The 19,655-nt window shown below is 37.0% G+C and overlaps 1 protein-coding gene across 2 annotated transcripts in view; it reads right to left on the reverse strand.

Moving 5' to 3' along the window:
* LOC137240689 (protein peste-like) overlaps positions 1–19,655 on the reverse strand; it is a 262,876-nt gene that overhangs the window by 124,265 nt on the left and 118,956 nt on the right. The window contains exons 5-7 of one of the 2 annotated variants that reach the window (XR_010949805.1): positions 15,122–15,425; positions 14,708–14,984; positions 10,068–10,536 (exon numbers count right to left, since the gene is read on the reverse strand). Coding sequence is in view for 1 of the 2 variants with exons in the window: in XM_067767265.1 (XP_067623366.1) it covers positions 10,083–10,536; positions 14,708–14,984; positions 15,122–15,425 (1,035 nt within the window). In the remaining variant the exon portion in view is untranslated. Of the gene's footprint in view, positions 1–2,658; positions 10,537–14,707; positions 14,985–15,121; positions 15,426–19,655 lie in introns of those variants that run through there. The other variant, XM_067767265.1, reaches the window with a different exon arrangement.

Here is a 19,655-nt window from a genome sequence, read left to right on the forward strand (position 1 = left end):
TGTTGTGGATTTCAATGGGTTTTATTTATGACTATTTATGCACGTACTAATAAAGTTAAAAATTTCAGACTACTTCTATGTTATGATTTTTTTTATAATTAAAACAATTTTTTCTTACAATTATTATAATTTTTTTTGTATACTTACATAACTACTGTTATGTATGTATAAATGAATATAAGTGGAATGCTCGTGACCATTTATTATTAAAATATATTTATTTTTCCTTATTTAATTTTGCTTAACATTGTTACTTTTTAGAATATGTGTTAGAATTCAATAATTATAAAAATAATTATTTTTGTTATCAGCTACAAAAGTTGAAATTCATGGCAATTTTTTTTTTGTACATATATATTCCGGTAAAAAATATGTCGTTATATTTAAGGCCACTTTTGTTTCGTTTTTGGATATCTTAAATATCACATTTTTAATTTGTCCTTTAGTTTTTAAAATTTACTCATTTAAAAAACTCATTTCTTCCTTGGTTTTAGCTAACATACATACATATATACATATTTCAAATTAATGCACATAAAAAATTAACAAATTCTTCATAGCATATTTGCTGGCAGATTGCTTACAAACTAGTCTTTTTGTTTACAATCGATCATTCGGCTAATCGACTAGTCGATTAATTTAGTACCTTAAGCGCCAAATACACGACACGAACATTTCCGCGAACATTCCGCAATCTTGTTCGCAGCTTTGGCCATACACCATACGAACTTTTGGCCGAACATTAGTTCTCTTTCAGACAGCGATGATTGTCCATTTTACTTTTCCGCGCACGTCTGTTCCGTTCAGAAATTACTACGATTATGAGCTATTTCGCCATACACGCACGAACAGTTCGCGCAAATGTTCGCCAAAAATCAAAATATTTTAATTTTTGGCGAACATTTGCGCGAACTGTTCGTGCGTGTATGGCAAAATAGCTCATAATCGTAGTAATTTCTGAACGGAACAGACGTGCGCGGAAAAGTAAAATGGACAATAAAAAATTTCTGAGTGAATTTATTGAAATGTATAAATCTTTGCCATCATTGTGGCAAGTAAAAAGCAAAGATTATTGTAATAGAATTAAAAAGAATAATGATTATGCGACTTTAATCGAAAAATTAAAAGAAGTAGATCCTGATGCCACATAGGATACAGTTATAAAAAAGTAAAAGTGTAAACGTTGGTCAAATGTTGCCTTGCTCATAAGAACGTAATTTTTAAAATCATTTTGTGACGTGAATTCCAGTTCTTTAATAAGCTCACTTTGTCTAAGAACTGCTCGTTTTTTAAACCATTCTTTGCACCAAATTCTTTTTTTGCGATCTTCTCTCTTTTTTTAAGCTTAATTGCCACAGCGAGCAATATTGCTGCAGCACAATTGTTGTCCGTATTCATTGCTGTCTGAAAGAGAACTAATGTTCGGCCAAAAGTTCGTATGGTGTATGGCCAAAGCTGCGAACAAGATTGCGGAATGTTCGCGGAAATGTTCGTGTCGTGTATTTGGCGCTTAACACAAATTGTTGACGCGCCGTATCGAACGTTCGATACAAACTGTTCGATACCAAATTAGGTGTCGAATTGCCTTTTTGAAAGTTATAATTTTATGCTTTCGTGATTATTTAGGGAATGATTTTTTCTTCAGAGATTAAGAAACAAACGCTATTTATAAAAGAAAATATTTTGGTAGCTCCAAAAAGCTTTTTAAACACCCTTTGAAATCTGTAAATGAAAGAGATCATACTAAGATACGGGAACTAAAATGGCATCATCGACCGTACGATATCGACTTGAAGTATCGAATCAACGAGTCGAACATGTCACTAATCGAACACAACTAGTGGATTACTGAAAATCGACTATTTTACCAAACAACTTTTTCTGGAGGACTTATCGATTATCCAAAAAGTCCATTATCAAGAGCTCTATTACAAACTTGATTATTTGAATTTTTTCAGGGACCCATTTGAACGCTAGAATCGGTTACCCTAAGGTCGCGACGAGCTAGACGTCGAAATGCTGCAATCGCAACAGACTGCCAATGATTTCGCAAATCGACTCTCACACCTGCTCTCTGAGAGCTCAACTCAGCCTGATGGAATGCAGGAGCAATGGGAGCATATCTCCAAAGCACTTCGTACTGCCGCCGGGGAAAAAATTTGGTGACCGGCGGCCACGGAAAAACAACTGGTACGGTGAAGAATGTCGCGTTGCAACCGAAAGAAAAGACGCCGCCTACAGTGCTACGTTAAAAGCGAGCGCAACAAGAGGAGTGTGTGAGCGCTATCGCGAGTTAAAAAAGGGAAGCGAGACGCCTTTTCAGGAAGAAAAAAGCAGAGGCAGAAATGCGTGAGTGCGAAGAGCTTGAGCTGCTAGCCACCGGGAATAACGCCCGAAAATTTTACCAGAAATTAGGTGACAGACGGAAGGTTTTAAGACCGGGGCAAACTCCTGTAAGGACGAAAACGGCGACCTTGTAACTGAAGTCCAGAAAGTACTTAGATTATGGAGGAAACACTTCTCTGCTCTCCTAAATGGAGACAACGATTTACCGCACAGAGATGACGAACCAAATCCCGCAATCGATGATGATGGGATAATTGTCCACCCACCCGATTATGACGAAGTCAGAATAGCAATAACCAGATTGAAAAACAACAAGGCCACGGGCGCTGATGGATTGCCTGCGGAGCTATTCAAATACGGCGGCGAGGAGTTGGTAAGGCACATGCATCAGCTTCGCAAAATATGGGCGGTCGAGTGCATGCCCGACGATTGGAATCTAAGTGTTCTTTGCCCACAAGAAAGGGAATACTGCAAACTGCGCCAACTATCGCAGAATCAGCCTTCTTAATATCGCATATAAGGTCCTGTCAAGTGTATTGTGATTGGATCTTATCAGTGCGGCTTCAGATCTGGTAAATCTACCATCGACCAGATTTCCACAATGCGCCAAATCTTGGAAAAACCGGGAAAAGAGAATCGACACACATCACCTCTTCGTCGACTTTAAAGCCGCCTTCGACAGCACGAAAAGGAGCTGCTTATATGCCGCTATGTCTGAATTTGGTTTCCCCGCAAAACTTATATGGCTGTGCAAAATGACGTTGAGCAACACCATCAGCTCAGTCAGAATTGGGAAGGACCTCTCCGAGCCGTTCGAAACTAAAGGAGGTTTCAGACAGGACGACCCCCTATCGTGAGATTTCTTTAATTTGATGCAGCAGAAAATTATAATAGCTGCAGAACTTAACCGCACTGGAGCAATATTCTATAAAAGCGTCCAATTACTGGCATATGCTGATGACATTGATATCATCGGACAAAACGAAGTACCTGCTGTCATCGAGCAAAGAGTCAGCGCATATGCGCCTTGGCAACCACGCTACTGTTGGCAGCCATAATTTCGAAATAGTAAAAGACTTCATTTATTAGGGAATCAGCATCAACACTAGCAACAACATCAGCTCTGAAATACCGCGAACAATCACTCTTGCCAATAAATGCTACTTTGGACTAGGTAGGCAATTGAAAAGTAAAGTCCTCTCTCGGCAAACGAAAATCATACTCTACAAGTCACTTATCGTACCCGTCCTGCTATATGGGGCAGAAGCATCATGGACCATGACAACAGCAGATGAAGCGGCTCTGGGAGTGTTCGAGAGAAAAGTTCTTCGAAAGATTTATGGACCTCTACGCGTTGGCGATGGCGAGTACCGAAGAAGATTTAACGATGAGCTGTACGAGCTACTCGCAGACATCAATATAGTCCAGCGAATTAAAACGCAGCGGCTGCGCTGGCTACGCCGTGTTATGCGAATGAAAGATGACGCTCCGGCCAAGAAAGTGTTTCTGTCGGAGCACGCCTATGGAAGCAGAGGTAGAGAGCGGCCCCCACTCCGTTGGAAGGACCTCATGGAAAACGATTTAAACTTCCTTGGTGTAACCAATTGACGCCAGTTGGCGGAGAGAAGGAGCGACTGGCGCGCCTTGTTTGACGGCCATAACCGTTTAAACGGTTAAGCGCCAATTAAGTAAGTAAGTAAATAAGGTCGCGATGAGGCACGTCCTAACATTAAAATAAAAGTTAACATTTTTACAAGCATTCTTTTTGAATGCCATATTTTCACGTTACCATTCTATGCAAATTGTATGGGGAATTTCATACAATTTTACGTTGAAATTTAACCTTGCTCGTCCACTCTGGACGATAATATTTAATGTTAATGTTGGGGACTAGTTAATGACTAATTATATTACAGGAGCACGGAATATTTCTTTTGTAAGCTGTTGACTATCCGATTTAACTTTACAAAGCCGATGACAAAGTAGTAAATTCATGCTATGCTAACGATCGTACACATGGGGCAGATTTGGCGACATATTTAAAACCCAGAAATAAGCAAATACTTTTCTAAAGTCTTTTGGTAAGCTGAATCTGAATGCGGTGTCAGAACTTTTAATTAGTTTTCATGTCAAAATTACGTATTGTTATTTTCGTACCTTTATGTTAATACATCTCGAAAACAAAAACCAAAATGAAAAATCTGATTCGGTTATCAGAAGGCCTTGGAAAAGTATAAGATGATTTCTGGATCTGGACTTTTTTTAAATTTTGTCGGTCTGTGTTATTTTTCGCTAAGTGTTGAATATTTTTTAAGATATTTTCTTTGTATTTTATAACTATTTGGGTCCCTAGTTATTTTATTAGTTTTTTTAAATATTATTTTTTTTTAAATTATAATAAATACAACTTCTCCATCGTTGTTATATATTTAACCTGAATCATATTAGTTTTATATTAACTAGAGTATTCGTTTCATATGAGGTGTTAAGTGGTACAGTTGTGTTCAGAAAAATATACGAAACAAATATACTTCATTATTAGAATAGTTTTTCACTGCCACTAGTTAGATTAAGACCGGGTTTTTCAGTGCGAGTTTAAACTCACTCCAGTTAAATAACATGAAATTTTGCTGCTTATCTCAGCTTAAGCGACCGAAGTAGCAGGGTTAAACTATAGTCAAATTTAACTGTGGTTTAAACTCGTATTGAAAAACCGGACCTAAGTTACCATTGCATACTTTTCATTTTATCGAGCAAAGTAATGTAAACAATTTTTCGGAAAACTTGCAAAAAAATATGCAATTAGTATTCGTAATGCATTTTGATTCTTTCCAAAAGCTTCGTAGGTTTATGATCATATCCAGAACGTTTAATAAAGATTCGCCGAAAATTGATCTAGAGATTATGAATACAAAAATAGAGGAAGTTGAAATATTTAAGTATTAGGGGTACAGATTGACAACAAGTTAAAGTTTAATCATCACTTTGAATATATACTAAGTTGCTAAAATTGCCAAGAAAATTGGATTCTGGAAGAGATCATGTAAATATATAAGTAAAAAATATACATAAATTGAAAGTCTACAGATCCATAATTGAGCCGCACTTTATATACTGTTCAACAATATTTTTTATTGCTAGCGATGCACAAGTAGGTAAGCTACAGGTTATGCAAAATAAAGCTATGAGATTTATCATTAAGCTGCCATACGACACTCCAATAAAAACTATGATCGAAACACTTAATTGGCTCAGCGTAAGACAGCTTATATTTTATCACAGTATGAAATTTGTCCGTCCATTCCAACCTTCCTTAAAAGAGTGTCTCCCAGACTCGTCCGTTTGTCATGCGAATAAAGATGCTGATCGGAATTATATGGCATTCCGACAGCATATTCAATAGAACTAAGTAATTTTAATAATGAATTGTATTTAGTAATTTAAGTTTTAGGCCTAAACAGCCGTAATAATAAATAAATTAAATTAAATTAAAAATTTAAATAGAGTATTAAATTTTAGTCGATTAAGTTTGCGTTTCCGAAATGATGACGGAGATTAAAAAAACTAAAACTGTCTAAAGATAATTATGTTTAATTGTACCCACGGCTTCTTCCATCAGTAAATATTCGTGCAAAAAGGCTTACAAGTATCTGAAATCCTCCTCCTCGTCCTTTCTTGAATCTCGTCATTCCGGGAACGCTCCAAAAATTACAACTTTGCCACCTTTATGGAAAATTTTGTCCTCGGTATGATAAAAAACAAACCATTTTTTCTTTAATATGGTATACCTGCCATGACTACCAACCTTGTATACTAGGAATATTATAAGATTTCAATCTTGATGCCTTCTAAATCAGCGTTCCCGGAATGACGCACAATATAGCACTTAAGCTGGTTTTATTTTACCTAGCAACAAGACAAATTAAAATAAGGCGACTGATTCATCTGTCAAAATACCTTCAAGAAACCCTTCTTAATTGAATCTGCGCTTTCAGTTGAAATAATTTTGAAATGTTTTTCCGCTTTCCCGGAATGAGGAATTCACAGTCGGGCAACTTTTAAATCACATCCATACCATAATACTTTCAATTAATTTTTTGTTATATACTTATTTTAAGAAGTTATCATATTGTAACGAATTTAGTGCAATTCCTCTTATTTGCAACCTTCTGCTAACGTTCGAATCACTAAACTGTTGAATAAATAACTCCACTATTCAATAATGCAAAATGCCTTTTATTAGATAACTTTCAAAATAACACTCTTATTGCTCGCCAGATAGCGTTTAAATCAAACTGATTCGTGCCTCTACTGTTGCTGCCTTTTATACTGTCCGGTTTTCTTGTTGCATATTTCTAGGCTTTTCTATTCTAGAATTTACAAGTTAGTTATCTGCTATAAAATTACTACGTTTATAGCTTTTCATATGCGCGTGTATTTGTGAGTGATACTTGCACACACCATTGCCTACTTTTGGGAGCATCTCAGATATATGCATGTGTTTGTGCGTTTTCTCTCCGCTGCTTGTATGGACATATGGGTAGACATAATGATTCATTTGTTGATGTGAATGTAAATCACTGCTTAGTATCGGCTTAGAGATGACAGTACCCCTTAGTGTTGTTAATATTCTTAACAATATGAAAATAAATATTTCTTTTGGCGTGTTTTTTACTTAGTTGAAATATGTTTTATGGGTTTGGGACGCGTTCCCAAGCATCTTCCCTAGGACAAAATTTAAATAGATATGCATTTAACTAAAATTCTTAAATGTGGTGCTGAATACCGGTTACAGTAGGTGGCAAAATGAAGTTGTCAATGTAGATGCTTTCAGCAGAACCAATTTAGTAGTCGCAAATCTCGAAATATACACTTTGCTTTTTCATTTTTATAAGCAGTGGATATCAGAGCAGCAGGTATGTATAGGTATGTGCGTCGAGTCAAAAATAAGTTGTCAATTTAAAGTCACAGATTTTCTTAAACTATTGTCTTAAGTAGTGATAAATATACAGGCCAATTCTAAATATTCCCTCGGAATTTTGCTCTCGCGGATTTTTTTATTCTCGCGGAAAAAATCCTCCAATTCTTTTCTCCTAGGGAGAACAATAATTGGGGAATACGAATTTCGAATTTTCGAAGTCAGCTGTTTTGTCAATTGAAATTTCGTTGCGCATTTCTTGTTTTGTTTAAAAAATAGAAAAGTTAAATTATTGTTGCGAATTTGTTTAAAATTAAGAAATAAAATATAAACAATGCACAGTATTGCATTTCATGTGGTATTCACTGAAATGAGTAATGAAATGATGCCACAGTAACATCAACAGAGGAGCATAAGAAGAAGAAGACGGCGGGATAACACAAATCCGCTGGAGTTGCCTGCTTTCATTCAGCAAAGCAATTTTCTGGCGGCCAAGTTGAGTTGAGTTCTCTTTTCCCCATATGCCAAAATCTATTTAAGCCTTCTTAAAAAATCCCTGCGCAATTTCTGGATCGCTGCATCAAATATACCAAGGGCTCTTTCGTTGCTTATGATATACTTTTCGACTTAAAATAAAGAATATTGTGGTAGAATGTACATAGTTTAGCACAAATTTGTACAAATAAGTGTACTTTCTTAAAAGAACCAATTTCCTTTAACTATTTTGATGCATTTCCTTTAATTTAACAAGTGAAAAAACTCCTAAGAAATGGAAGAGATATCTCCCTCTCACTCACATTCACAATACCTACTTTTCTCCCATAACCGGTTTCCGCTTTTTCGAACATTGTTCGGAATAGGCGGAAAGGGAGAAGTGAAAAAACTCACAAGGAATTTTTATTTAGAATACGAGGAAGGGAGAAGGGAAAAACTCGATCGGAATTTTTGTTTAGAATTGGGCTGATAAGCTTTAAGGGCTGCTTTTTGTTGCAATCGTAATTGTAATCTTTTCCTTAAACAGATGCAAAATTCTAAATGGCTAAGGATTCGTGGCGGAAATTCAAGCATTTGCAAAAATGATTTTTTTATTAATAGAAAATGGATATCAATTAAATAATATTAAGTTATTTTATAACGACGGAAATTTTGGTGAAAAAATTGACATGTCGCGAAAACGGAAAAAATTCGCATGATCACTCCAATCCCTTGGAACTACCAAGCACCAAGTAAGAAAACGTTTAAGTGACAAATGATATTTTAAAACTACACTTACTGACGGCAGCTATCAAAAATGCTGTGGAAATGATTTCAGTGTTGGACTGGACAACATCTACAGTTAATAAACAGGTTTTAGATATTGAGGAGCATATTTGTGCGAAGTGGATTAAAACCCATATGACTTCAGAGCAAAGCGCTACAAAAACCGCACTTTACTCTAAAACATGATTCCCAGGAGTAGTGGGTAGTATCGATGGGACTCACGTTCGCATAATTTCACCTATTTTGGCTGCATCCGAACTGCGCCCTGCTTCGTCCAACTTCGGGATGTCGCTCCAGAAGGTCAACAAGTTATTCAATGTAATCCTTGGTTGAAAGCTTGTTTTTTCTATAAATGTGTACAAAATTGCTGATTATAAAGTTTGTTTAAATAAATTTAAAAATGGTTTAATTACTAGCTCTCAATTTTTTTTTTTAATTTTTTTTCCGGGAAGGTGCCTCATCTAATTTTTTTCAAAAATAATCAAAGGTGGTATCAAAAAACACGCTTCTACTTCCGTTTTAAGAATCCGAAAGCGGAAATTAAAAATGTTATTTCTATCGAAAGATACTTACCAAAACCCATAAAATGGCCCCGAGAGGGTCCGAAATATGAGGCCCGATTCATAGTTTTTTTGCACAGAACAGCTTTCTGCGTTGGCGGCCTTCGGCCGGGATTAGTTAAAATACCCCTGGGTGGGTCCAACACCTTTTTGCATTGGTGTCTGGCAAAATACAACAACCACATGAAAATTTGAACCGACAAGATATGACAGAAATGAAATTTTTAATTTTTGCTTTTGGGTTCTAAAAGCGGAAGTAGAAACGTGTCTTTTGATACCACCTTTGAAAATTTTTGTTAAAAATTAGGTGGTGAACCGTCTTGTAAAACGTTGCCTTTTTCCAAACAACTGCAAAATTGTATGAGACAACTGCTAGTAATCAGTTGTCAGATTTTGATGTCTTTGACAACTACCACAAGAAGTTGTAAAACTAGACAACTTCAACCGACATTTGTTTTGACAGGTTGAGTTGTAATCTATAATACCAAATTGCAAAATTTCAACTGAAACAGAGTTGAGTTCTAAACGGTAATAGGGGCATTAAACTTTCTCACCCTTGCCATGTCGAGAAACATAATCCTAGGCCTTTGTGTACACTACACTTGTATGGATGGAATATGTAAGTATTATACATTTGTGTGATACGCTATAAGTAGCAATGGGGCCTTGCAATTGGGAAAGAAGCTATTTTATTTAATTTTGCCTGATTTATTAAACATGCAGCTATTTTTATGAACACAACTGTATGTCATGGTATATACGTAGGATACTTAATAATTGTCTTAAATTTCTTTTACCTTAATAACTATATATTTATTTTATTCAGTTTACAATAGACTAAACTACTTAATCCTTATTACCTATATAAGTATGATATAAAACTCTTAAGGAAGTAAAGAAGACATACTTATATCGGGACGTCTATTTCGTAAGCTCTATACGAAATTTAATACACTTCACTTATTTTACGACTTACTACTTACAAACTCATGTATCCTTCACTCCTTTGTCGCATCACTCTCATTACCAACAGGCGTTGTTTGTGTAGCAACACTGTCGTTTGTCTCGGACTTAGGAATTATCGTTGTTACCTTGGCTTTTTCACGATTCAATAGCGGAGAACTATCCAACGTTTTACTATTTACCGCTACGGCAGGTGGGGGACGCTGCTTCATCTCTTCATTACTTGTGAATGTCATTGTTTGTTTACCATTCTCAATTGTTGTGGGTGCAGGTTTAAGATCAACCGAACGTTGACGTGTCCAAAACATTTCAATCGGATACCAACAGAATAAGATTAAACCGATACCAAAGCATACGCAGGCAAATATTTGACCAGCCATTAGAATTTTCGGTAACATTTGTAAATCGGCAGCAATTTCGGGTGTTATGGCCACCTTTTGTTCGAACCAGATTAGTGGAAAGAAAACGCGTGGGGCATCTTCGTATAAGCTGAAAGGGATGCAAAAAATATAATTATTTCATATCAGGGACCAATGCTGTTAAGCTTACACACATAGAGTAAATGTGTGCATTAGGTTGGGTCGATTTGTATGGACGAAAGTTAACCGATATCGCGCCATCGATTTTTCGATAGGATTTGGGCTCAGGAAAAAAAGTTCCACTACGCATATCCAAAAAAAAAAATTATTTTCGAGCTTGCGAAATTTATTCTTTTTTTACTTTTTTTCGACTTTGATTTTTAAGGTTTTTTTCATGACCTACTAAAAAAGATTTTCATAAATATGTTTTTTTTGATCATATGTATTTGATTAGCGAGCTTTGCTTATATTGCTTTATACAATGGTTTTTGTAATTGATATTAGAGAAAAATTGTAAGTTTACAAACGGTGATGGTTACTAGGACATGTTTCTGAATTTCACTTATTCATCAGCTAGCTTTTCGGGAGCTGAGCGTTGAACTCGAATCTCCAACATTCATATCAGTGCAAAGGCAGATGCCTTTAGCTGCTGAGCCATATGAATGTTCCGTTGTTCGCTGTACAATTGGTCTCTAAGAGTTGCCTTTTTGTTTATATTCCTTTTGATCACCATGTAGGCACAACATGTAAAAACCCGAACAAATGTTACTAAGCTTTCAAAAAGCGCGCCTAAAAATCATATCCACACCATTAGGAATAAACTACATACAGAGTGTATGTGCCTACATGGTGATCAAAAGGAATATAAACAAAAAGGCAACTCTTAGAGACCAATTGTACAGCGAACAACGGAACATTCATATGGCTCAGCAGCTAAAGGCTCTGCCTTTGCACTGATATGAATGTTGGAGATTCGAGTTCAATGCTCAGCTCCCGAAAAGCTAGCTGATGAAGAAGTGAAATTCAGAAACATGTCCTAGTAACCATCGCCGTTTGTCAACTTACAATTTTTCTCTAATATTAATTTTTGTTTTTTTTCTTTAAAAAAACTGTTATCGCCAACGTTTTCAGCGGATATTTTTGGGTCGGACAGGGTATATATGAAAATTTTACAATGGAATGAAAATTTTTTAGTAGGTCATGAAAAAAATCTTAAAAATCAAAGTCGAAAAAAAGTAAAAAAAATGAAATTTCGCAGGCTCGAAAATTATTTTTTTTTGGGTGTGCGTAGTGGAAATTTTTTTTCCTGAGCCCAAATCCTATCGAAAAATCGATGGCGCGATATCGGTTAACTTCCGTTCATACAAATCGACCCACCCTAGTGTGCGTAGTGTTAACAGAATTTGTTTGACCAGCAAACGGGAAAACCCCAATTAGTTACCAAGATTTATGTTTTAAAATAACTCCGTCCTTATGGCAAATATTAGAGGACTCATACGACGTAGCTAAATTGCTGCCTGAGGTCTGGTAGCTCTGCCTTTACTAGTAGCTGGAGTCTTGATCTCGCGAGCGCAGGTCATGAACACAGAACGAGCTCAGCCGTTTCTGCCTACAGCTCGCACTTCCTACGCCAAAAGGCAGTTAATACGCCCATCATGAGCTTTTGTCTTCCCTCTTTACAGATATGAGCAACTTTGTAAGTCCAATATCGTAGCATTTGCACAAAGTCTTAGAAATTTTGCAGCCCGGAGCTTCTGTTCACGTCTTTCCTGCTTGATTTATCATACGCAATTCCTGTCTCCTCTTAATTCATCCCAAGCGGATTGCAACGTCTACCGTCATTTCATCGAGTGCTGCACCCTCATTTGCCAACTCATCGACCATTTCTTTACCTTCTATTCCCCTATGACCGGGAACCCAGTATAGTTGTATAGTCCGGCCCGAGCGAAGTCGCACCAATACTATCTAGAACTTAACAAAACAACATTTGACAACGTTCCTCTGCTGATTAAAATAACTTAAGGCTGTATTTGATTTCCAGGGTTCACCGATCTTAGACCTGTCCAGTCATCTAAAATTTTCCTTCATCTTTTCAAATAAATAGGTGCGGCAAAGCAAGGATAAATTAAAGTTTATAATTTTTCGTGAAATAATCTGTCTCTTCTCCTCACAGTTACCTCATCCAAGTTGAGCGTCCTCGAGAAATCAAGGATGGTATTTGGTATAATATATCTTTTGCTTTTCCGCATCACATGCGAGGAGGATGTGGTCACCATGAATCCGCAGAGTCCACTATACCAAACTCCTAGTTAAGGTAGGTAAGGTTCGGTTAAGAGGGCGTGCATAGGAACTTTCCACACTCCACTCAGGTAAATTTTGTCCACTGAGAATGCCGGGGCTAGGCAACATTAGCCCAGTCAGATGCTTCCTAATTATTATCATATATTAAAACCGCTTACATGCCCAGTTGAGCTTAAATTGAAGCGAAATAACCACCTTTCTTACCTCCGCTAGTCTATCGAAAACCCGTTCATCCAGTAATCTGAACCGCCTTGTTTTCAGCCTTGGACCCTTATAGTGTATGCCTAGATATTATTCAGTAGGTAGCCCAGATGGTCTTACGGAGCAGTCCGACTCGTTTACATCACTTTCTTTAAGTTTTACTGGCCATCTAATCAGAAATAATTCTCCTCAATATTGCTATACCAGGGGATCCAGCAAAGGGTGACAATAAAATGACCTATTACACCAGTGAGGCTGCCTTTAAGTCAGCCTGGCTGCCAACAAACATCGTAACATTGGTTTCAAAGGCTACTGTTCTGCAGCATTCTAGCCGCTTTCTCTGTGGCATAATCCTACTCCTAGAGGGTACTGGAAGCGTCAGGAAGTCGGAAAGGCTTTCCAATTTCGAGTACAGCTTGTATCCCAGTACCCTCTTCTATTTTTGAACTATCGGCGTACACCGTAATGTCAGTATTACTGTCTAAGCACTCCTCCTAATCCTCACTTGAAGGATCCCCCATACCTGGACATCAGTTTTTTGCCGCTTAACTACTTTCCAGAAGGATGACGTTCAACTACCTGAGGGGCACTGCTCACTGGAACCATGCTGATTGCTCCTTTTTTTTGTTACACGGCGAAAGTTCACAGTTCCAACCAAAGCTCTTTTGCATGCGCAGTACTCTGGAAGAGTTCTCCTCGATTTCACCTCAACGTTCTTCTTCCAGCTTACATTCGAGTCTAGAATTATGCCAAGATATTTGGCTTCAAATGAGAGATTTAGATGAAGAAGAGAATTTTTTGCTTTTTATAGTGGTTAAGTGGACTAGCTTCGCATTTATGCGACTCATCGTTTGAAGGCATTTGCTTATGATCAGCATGATCAGCGTCTCCAAGTTGTCGGTGGATGCAGCTACCATCATTCCTCAAACCTGTCGCAATCCGCGAATCTGAAATGCTGTTTTCTAATTTGTACCTGCTCCTGGCTCCTGACCTGATCTTTTATCGATTTTTGGGTGAGTGGAAGCTACTTTCTTAGTTTCTTTATGTTGTGGGACTGAATAACCTTTCTTCTCACAAAGCCTTGTCCCGGTTAAGCACGTGCGCATGGCACGAGTAATACAGACACACGTTATACTGACATCATTCACCAGAATGGGTTACCTAGTGGGGACTTCCATAAAGAAGTCGGAAAAGAAGTTAGGAGGTTTAAGGAGCTACTACCGAAAACGTCACTCCTATACGGGAAGGTAGCAAAAAACGTCGGGAAAGTTACAAAATTAAGCAAGCAGCATCAACAAGTTTGTATTGACATAACGGGTGAGATGCATAGCAGTTTGTGGGAGAGAATTTCTACGAAGAGACTTATCCCCGAGGAGTGTCCTCATTATGTCAGCCAAGCTAATGGATGATCTGGGAGCCGAACACAAAATTTTTTTAAGATGGCGAGGCGAGGCCGAGACTCTCGCATCTAGGTGGCGTGACTCTTAATCTCCTCGTCAAATGGAGAAAAAAGCCTGAAAAGGTACCTAAATATATGGTACGACCTCCACATACAGTAATAGGCACAAAAGATCTAAGGGTCGTCGTGCATCGAGGTCTAACAAGAATAAAAAAATCGGGAGGTATCAATATGGATAATTTGCAAAGGGACCTAAATACATGATACGACCTCCACATACAGTAATAGGCACAATAGATCTAATTAAGGGTCGTCGTGCTAATTGGATCGGGACTTAAGCGCCATTCTTATTCAGACACCTTTTACCTACTTTCATATTAAAACATTAAAAGTTGCTCACCTTACTCCTTTAATCGGTTCAACAAGCATATTGAGTTGAAAACGCGCTGCAACCTCCAATGCGACACCTGTACGTGGCTCTAATATCATATAGAATTCATGTTTGTCTTTTTCAGGTTTGAGGCCATCAACTTGTTCCAAATAAAATGGATCAGCATTATAGAAATGTGGATATGACATAAAAACAGGCGAACCAAAACGGCAGGACGAGACATTCATAACACCCGAAGGCACACACTGACTACCGCAAAAACATTTATTTTCTGGATATAGGCTGCCTGAAAAAATAAAAAAAATTAAATGAATGAAAAACTATTCGTCCCCGTTACTAACATTTTTTACATTAATGTACACACTCAACATAAGCTAACCGATTACTACCTAAAACTTTTTTAAAAACATTCTACATACATACCATTATCCACCGATCTCTGCCCACCGCTGAACTTATAACCACGTATGCCCTCTATCTCTTCAGTACCCACATAATCCAATGGTATCGTACGACACAAATCGGGCGTATAAAGCGACACACTTCCATTTACTTCCAAGTATGGGGGATGAAATTCACCTGCTGAGCCATTGACAAGCCCACAACTCGATTCAAAGAAGCCAGTATGCTGTTTGTAGTTCCATGAGTGCATTTGACCGATTTTCGAAATATCATCTGCTCCAGTAAAAACATTAAATACGCCAGTCAAATCAGCACTTCCATTTCGCTGAATTAAAAGAAAAAAAGCTAATTACTATTAAATTGTTGTTGACTTTTTAAGCGGATGAGTGTGAAATAAAATAGGTGAATCATTTGACTGTCCTATTTGCTATTAAACTTCTACAGTGCAAATACAGTACAGATTCGATATTACATACAGAGAGGTACATACTGAATGATTGTAGAAGCGAATCGCACCAGTTCCATACTAATGCAGACCTATGGCACTAAGAGACGGAACTAGCCCTAATTCTCTTCCCTCGCAGTGTTTTTAACTGACACTTTTAACATTGTGATGTCCTACGAAATTGCAATCGCCCCTTTTGCAGTTTTTGATTAATTATTTTAAATACATACATATAAGATCAATTTTATATCAAAACCTATAAAAAAAAGGCACATTTTGAACCCGACCCTCTGAGATTTTGATGAAATTTTGCATAGAGGTACACTTTACCTATACAAACACCACCTCGTTTTTAGAAATTGCATTTTTGAAAAATTGTGGGCGTGGCAAGGTGTCAAAAGTGTGAAAAAGGAATGAAAAATGACGGTAAAAGGTACTTTTGAGCAGTGATAACTATGGAATGGCTCAACCGATTTCAAAGATCTTGGTACCATTGGAAATGTATTCTAATCGGCTATCGTAATCATATACTGGGAAAATTTTTAATACACTGAAAAGCTTTTAAATGCTTTATCTTTGTAATTTTTTCCACGTTTAGTTTTTAAAATACTTAAAAAATGGTGTTTCAGCGAAATAAAAATTCTTGCAGTATACGTATTCGAAAGCCTATTTGAATACCTTTCTACGGGTACCAAGATCTTTAAAAATCGGTTCAGCCATTCTGTAGTTATCACAGCTCAAAAGTACTATGATATCAAAATATAGAGAGATGAATTTAATTAAAAAATTTTTGTAAAAAAAAAAAAAAAACGCCATTTTAGTTTTTGGATATGTTATATATATTCACCCTTATCGCGAGTTTTATTTCCACCCGAAAATATTCACAGTTTTTGTTCACCCTATCGCAGAGGGTGGCGAAAAAATTGTTCGTGTTCGAAAAAGATTTCACCTTATCGGCAACTCTTTGTTCGGGCGAAATGAACAGCGGGGAAACCCAAATTTGTTCACTTATATTTTACAGGCGGACGAGAGGAAAACAAAATGTAAGTAATTTTTTGTTTTGAAATTTGATACTCTTATAATTATATGTACTTTTATTATTAGAAATAAATCAATAAATAATGCACAATCGGAAGCTGAGTGGGAAAAAGTGAAATTCCTGTATTGCTAAGTATGTAAATTCTATTTTTTATGACAACGTATCAGTCGGCCAACTTATCCATTGTGGAAAAAGCAACGGTTCCAAAATGTTGAGCACCTCACTGAAACAAGATTGGCTAAGGCCCACTTCATGGTCCATTCCAACGCCTTTTCCCTATGCGAAAAAACGAAGACATGTACAGAATTTTAAAATTGGTGGAACTCCAAATTTTTGCTTCAATAGTGGCAAGGAGTTGGTAAGAATATCTAGCAAATATTAGAATACCTACATGTTTAGCCTGTAATATTGGCGAAAGCTAATTGGAAAAAAATAACTTGTTATTCAAAAGTGTAGTAATTTTTAGTTTACAGGGAATCATTTAGCTCCAAAAGGTTAGAACGGTCCCTTAACGGCCTCCGAATCGCTTTCACATTTATATTCTCACTCTCAATCAATACCAACCTAAGTGCAATACTAAACGTTATTTTATAAATTTTTTATTTCTATTTTTGTTGTATTTTAAGCAAATATATGTTTGGTTACAAAATTTACACAATTGTAAGTAAATTATTTGTTCACTGCTAATTCGCAATAGAGCATCATCAGCTGTTTCGAAGTGAACTTTTGTTCGCTCGAAATTGTCGATAGGCGGAAAAAGTTCACCCGAACAAAAGAAGTGAAGGCGAAATCTTTTCAGCGTGAACTTCGCGATAAGGATGATTAAATAGACCTTTTTAATAAAAATATATTTTATTTTAAAACACTTGGCCTTTGAATTTTTTGCCAAGTTTAAAATTTTATATTTTAAACAAAAAATTTTTCAGTGTTATAAAATTTGTTTACAGTACATATTTTCGAAAGCCAATTCGAATATCTTTCCAATGGTATTAGGATCTTTGAAATCAGTTGAGCCATTCCGTAGCACAAAAGTACCTATTACCGTCATTTTTCACGTATTTTTCACAACTTTGACACCTTGCCACGCCCACAATTTTTCAAAAATGCAATTTCTAAAAATGAGGTTGTGTTTGCATAGGTAAAGTGTACCTCTATGCAAAATTTCATCAAAATATGAGGGGGTCGGGTTCAAAATGTGCCTTTTTTGGTTATTTCAGTTTAAACCTGTAGTGCGAAACTGTCGTTTTGCGTGACTGTTTATCATAGTCGCTGCAAAGGACAACACATGTACCCAAAATGAGTCAAAATTAATCAGTCACTCGCCCTCCATTGGGGGAGCTTGTTTGTTTGTTTGTTTGTTTGTATATTCATTATTTTCTTATAATAGTTAACAATTTTCATAAAAATATTACTAAAATAATAACAATAAGAAAATAGTTAATGGCATAAAATGTTCATTTTAAGAGCAGTGGAAATGTCATATCCTTCATTTTGTATTATAGATGCTTGTGGGGCGCATAGTGATAATACAAGAACATATCTTAATATATAAAAATCACGTGTCACTATGTTTGGCGCAAATGTACTCCTAAACTACTGAACCGATTTTGAATTTGTTTCATACCCCGTGTGTAGTTTGATCTAACTTGAAAGATAGGATATGTTATATCTCAGTTTATAGTCGCAATATTATTTTATTGCAATTTTTTTATATGTTTATACGTAATAATAAAATGTTACGTATACGCACCGGCACTCACATTTTCAGGGTATCAGATATAATTCCGTGTAATTAGTTGGTGTTTAATTAAAAAACGTGCTTATCAATAAAAAATATTATAGCGAATGATATGATGTGCTATACATCACCAGGCCCGCCGAGAGGGTGGGTGGGGGCCCGCGATTTAGAGGTACTGTGACATTTTTTTAATTCAGGAGAGTCTTTAGTTGTTCCATGTGCAATTTTTAAACCGAATTTCAAAAACAAAGAAAATCTCCATTTCGTTTTAATATTATAGTGAAGTGTGAAAAATAAAAATCTATATATATAAAAAGAGAGGCTAAAATGTGTGCTAGTTGGTCGCCGGTGTTTGAAGAGATGCGTGGGTCGATTTTGTTCAAACTTTCAGACAAGTTGCCTAAACTTCACGCGGTGGTTACTACATAGGTTTGGTTGCGTACAGGGTCTCGAGATATAGGCCGAAACGTGGACCCGAGTACCCCTAGAATGTTTTTATAGAATATGGATATCAAATGAAAGCTGTTGATGAGTGCTTTAGTACAGAGTAATGTATTATCCAGAGACGGACTGGGACTGGGATTAGGACTAGGACTGGGACTGAGACTCGGAGTGGGACTGGGACTGAGACTCGGAGTGGGAGTGGGACTGGAACTGGAATAAAATACATACCACCCCCTGGGAGAGGCAATAAGGAATGCAGAGGAATGAGAAGAAATTGAGAGAAGAGAAAAGAGAGAAGGAGATTGAGAGATAGAATGAGACGAAGATGGAGATAGATGGAGCGAAAAAGACGGAGGGAGGAGTAAATAAAAGGATTAGGAAAAAGTGAAGACGTGGAAGGGCAGAGTTAGACGGAAAAAGCTTATTAAAATGTATGCAGATAGGCCAAATTTAGGGCAGGACAACGCCGGGTCTTCTAGTATGTATATAAAAAAGAACAAAACTGCTAGTGCTATCTAGGTTTAAGAACCTTCGAATTATTCGTGACAGCAAGCTGTCATTGAAGCTTAAAGTAGAGGACAGGGCAAGGAAGGCTTCGGTTGCCTTGTACTGCTATCGAAGGGTAATTGGCAACCGTACGATATGGTGGTCAAACCGATTCTCTTCGTTGGAGTTCTGATCTGGTGGAGAGCACTAGATACTTCTTCAGCGGTCAAGAAGTTAGAAATAGTGCAGCAATCGGCGATGGTTGGAGTAACGGGGCCCTTCGTACAACACCTACACTGGTACTTAACGCGATACTGAGTCTGTACCCCGTTGAAATCGTAGCCAAAATGTCCGCAGCCCTGGCGCCCATGACCTCAAGACGCGGGTTATAAGCTTGTGAACC

The sequence above is a fragment of the Eurosta solidaginis genome, chromosome 2 (assembly GCF_040869045.1).
Source record: "Eurosta solidaginis isolate ZX-2024a chromosome 2, ASM4086904v1, whole genome shotgun sequence".
In the NCBI taxonomy this organism is placed as follows: Eukaryota; Metazoa; Arthropoda; class Insecta; order Diptera; family Tephritidae; genus Eurosta; species Eurosta solidaginis.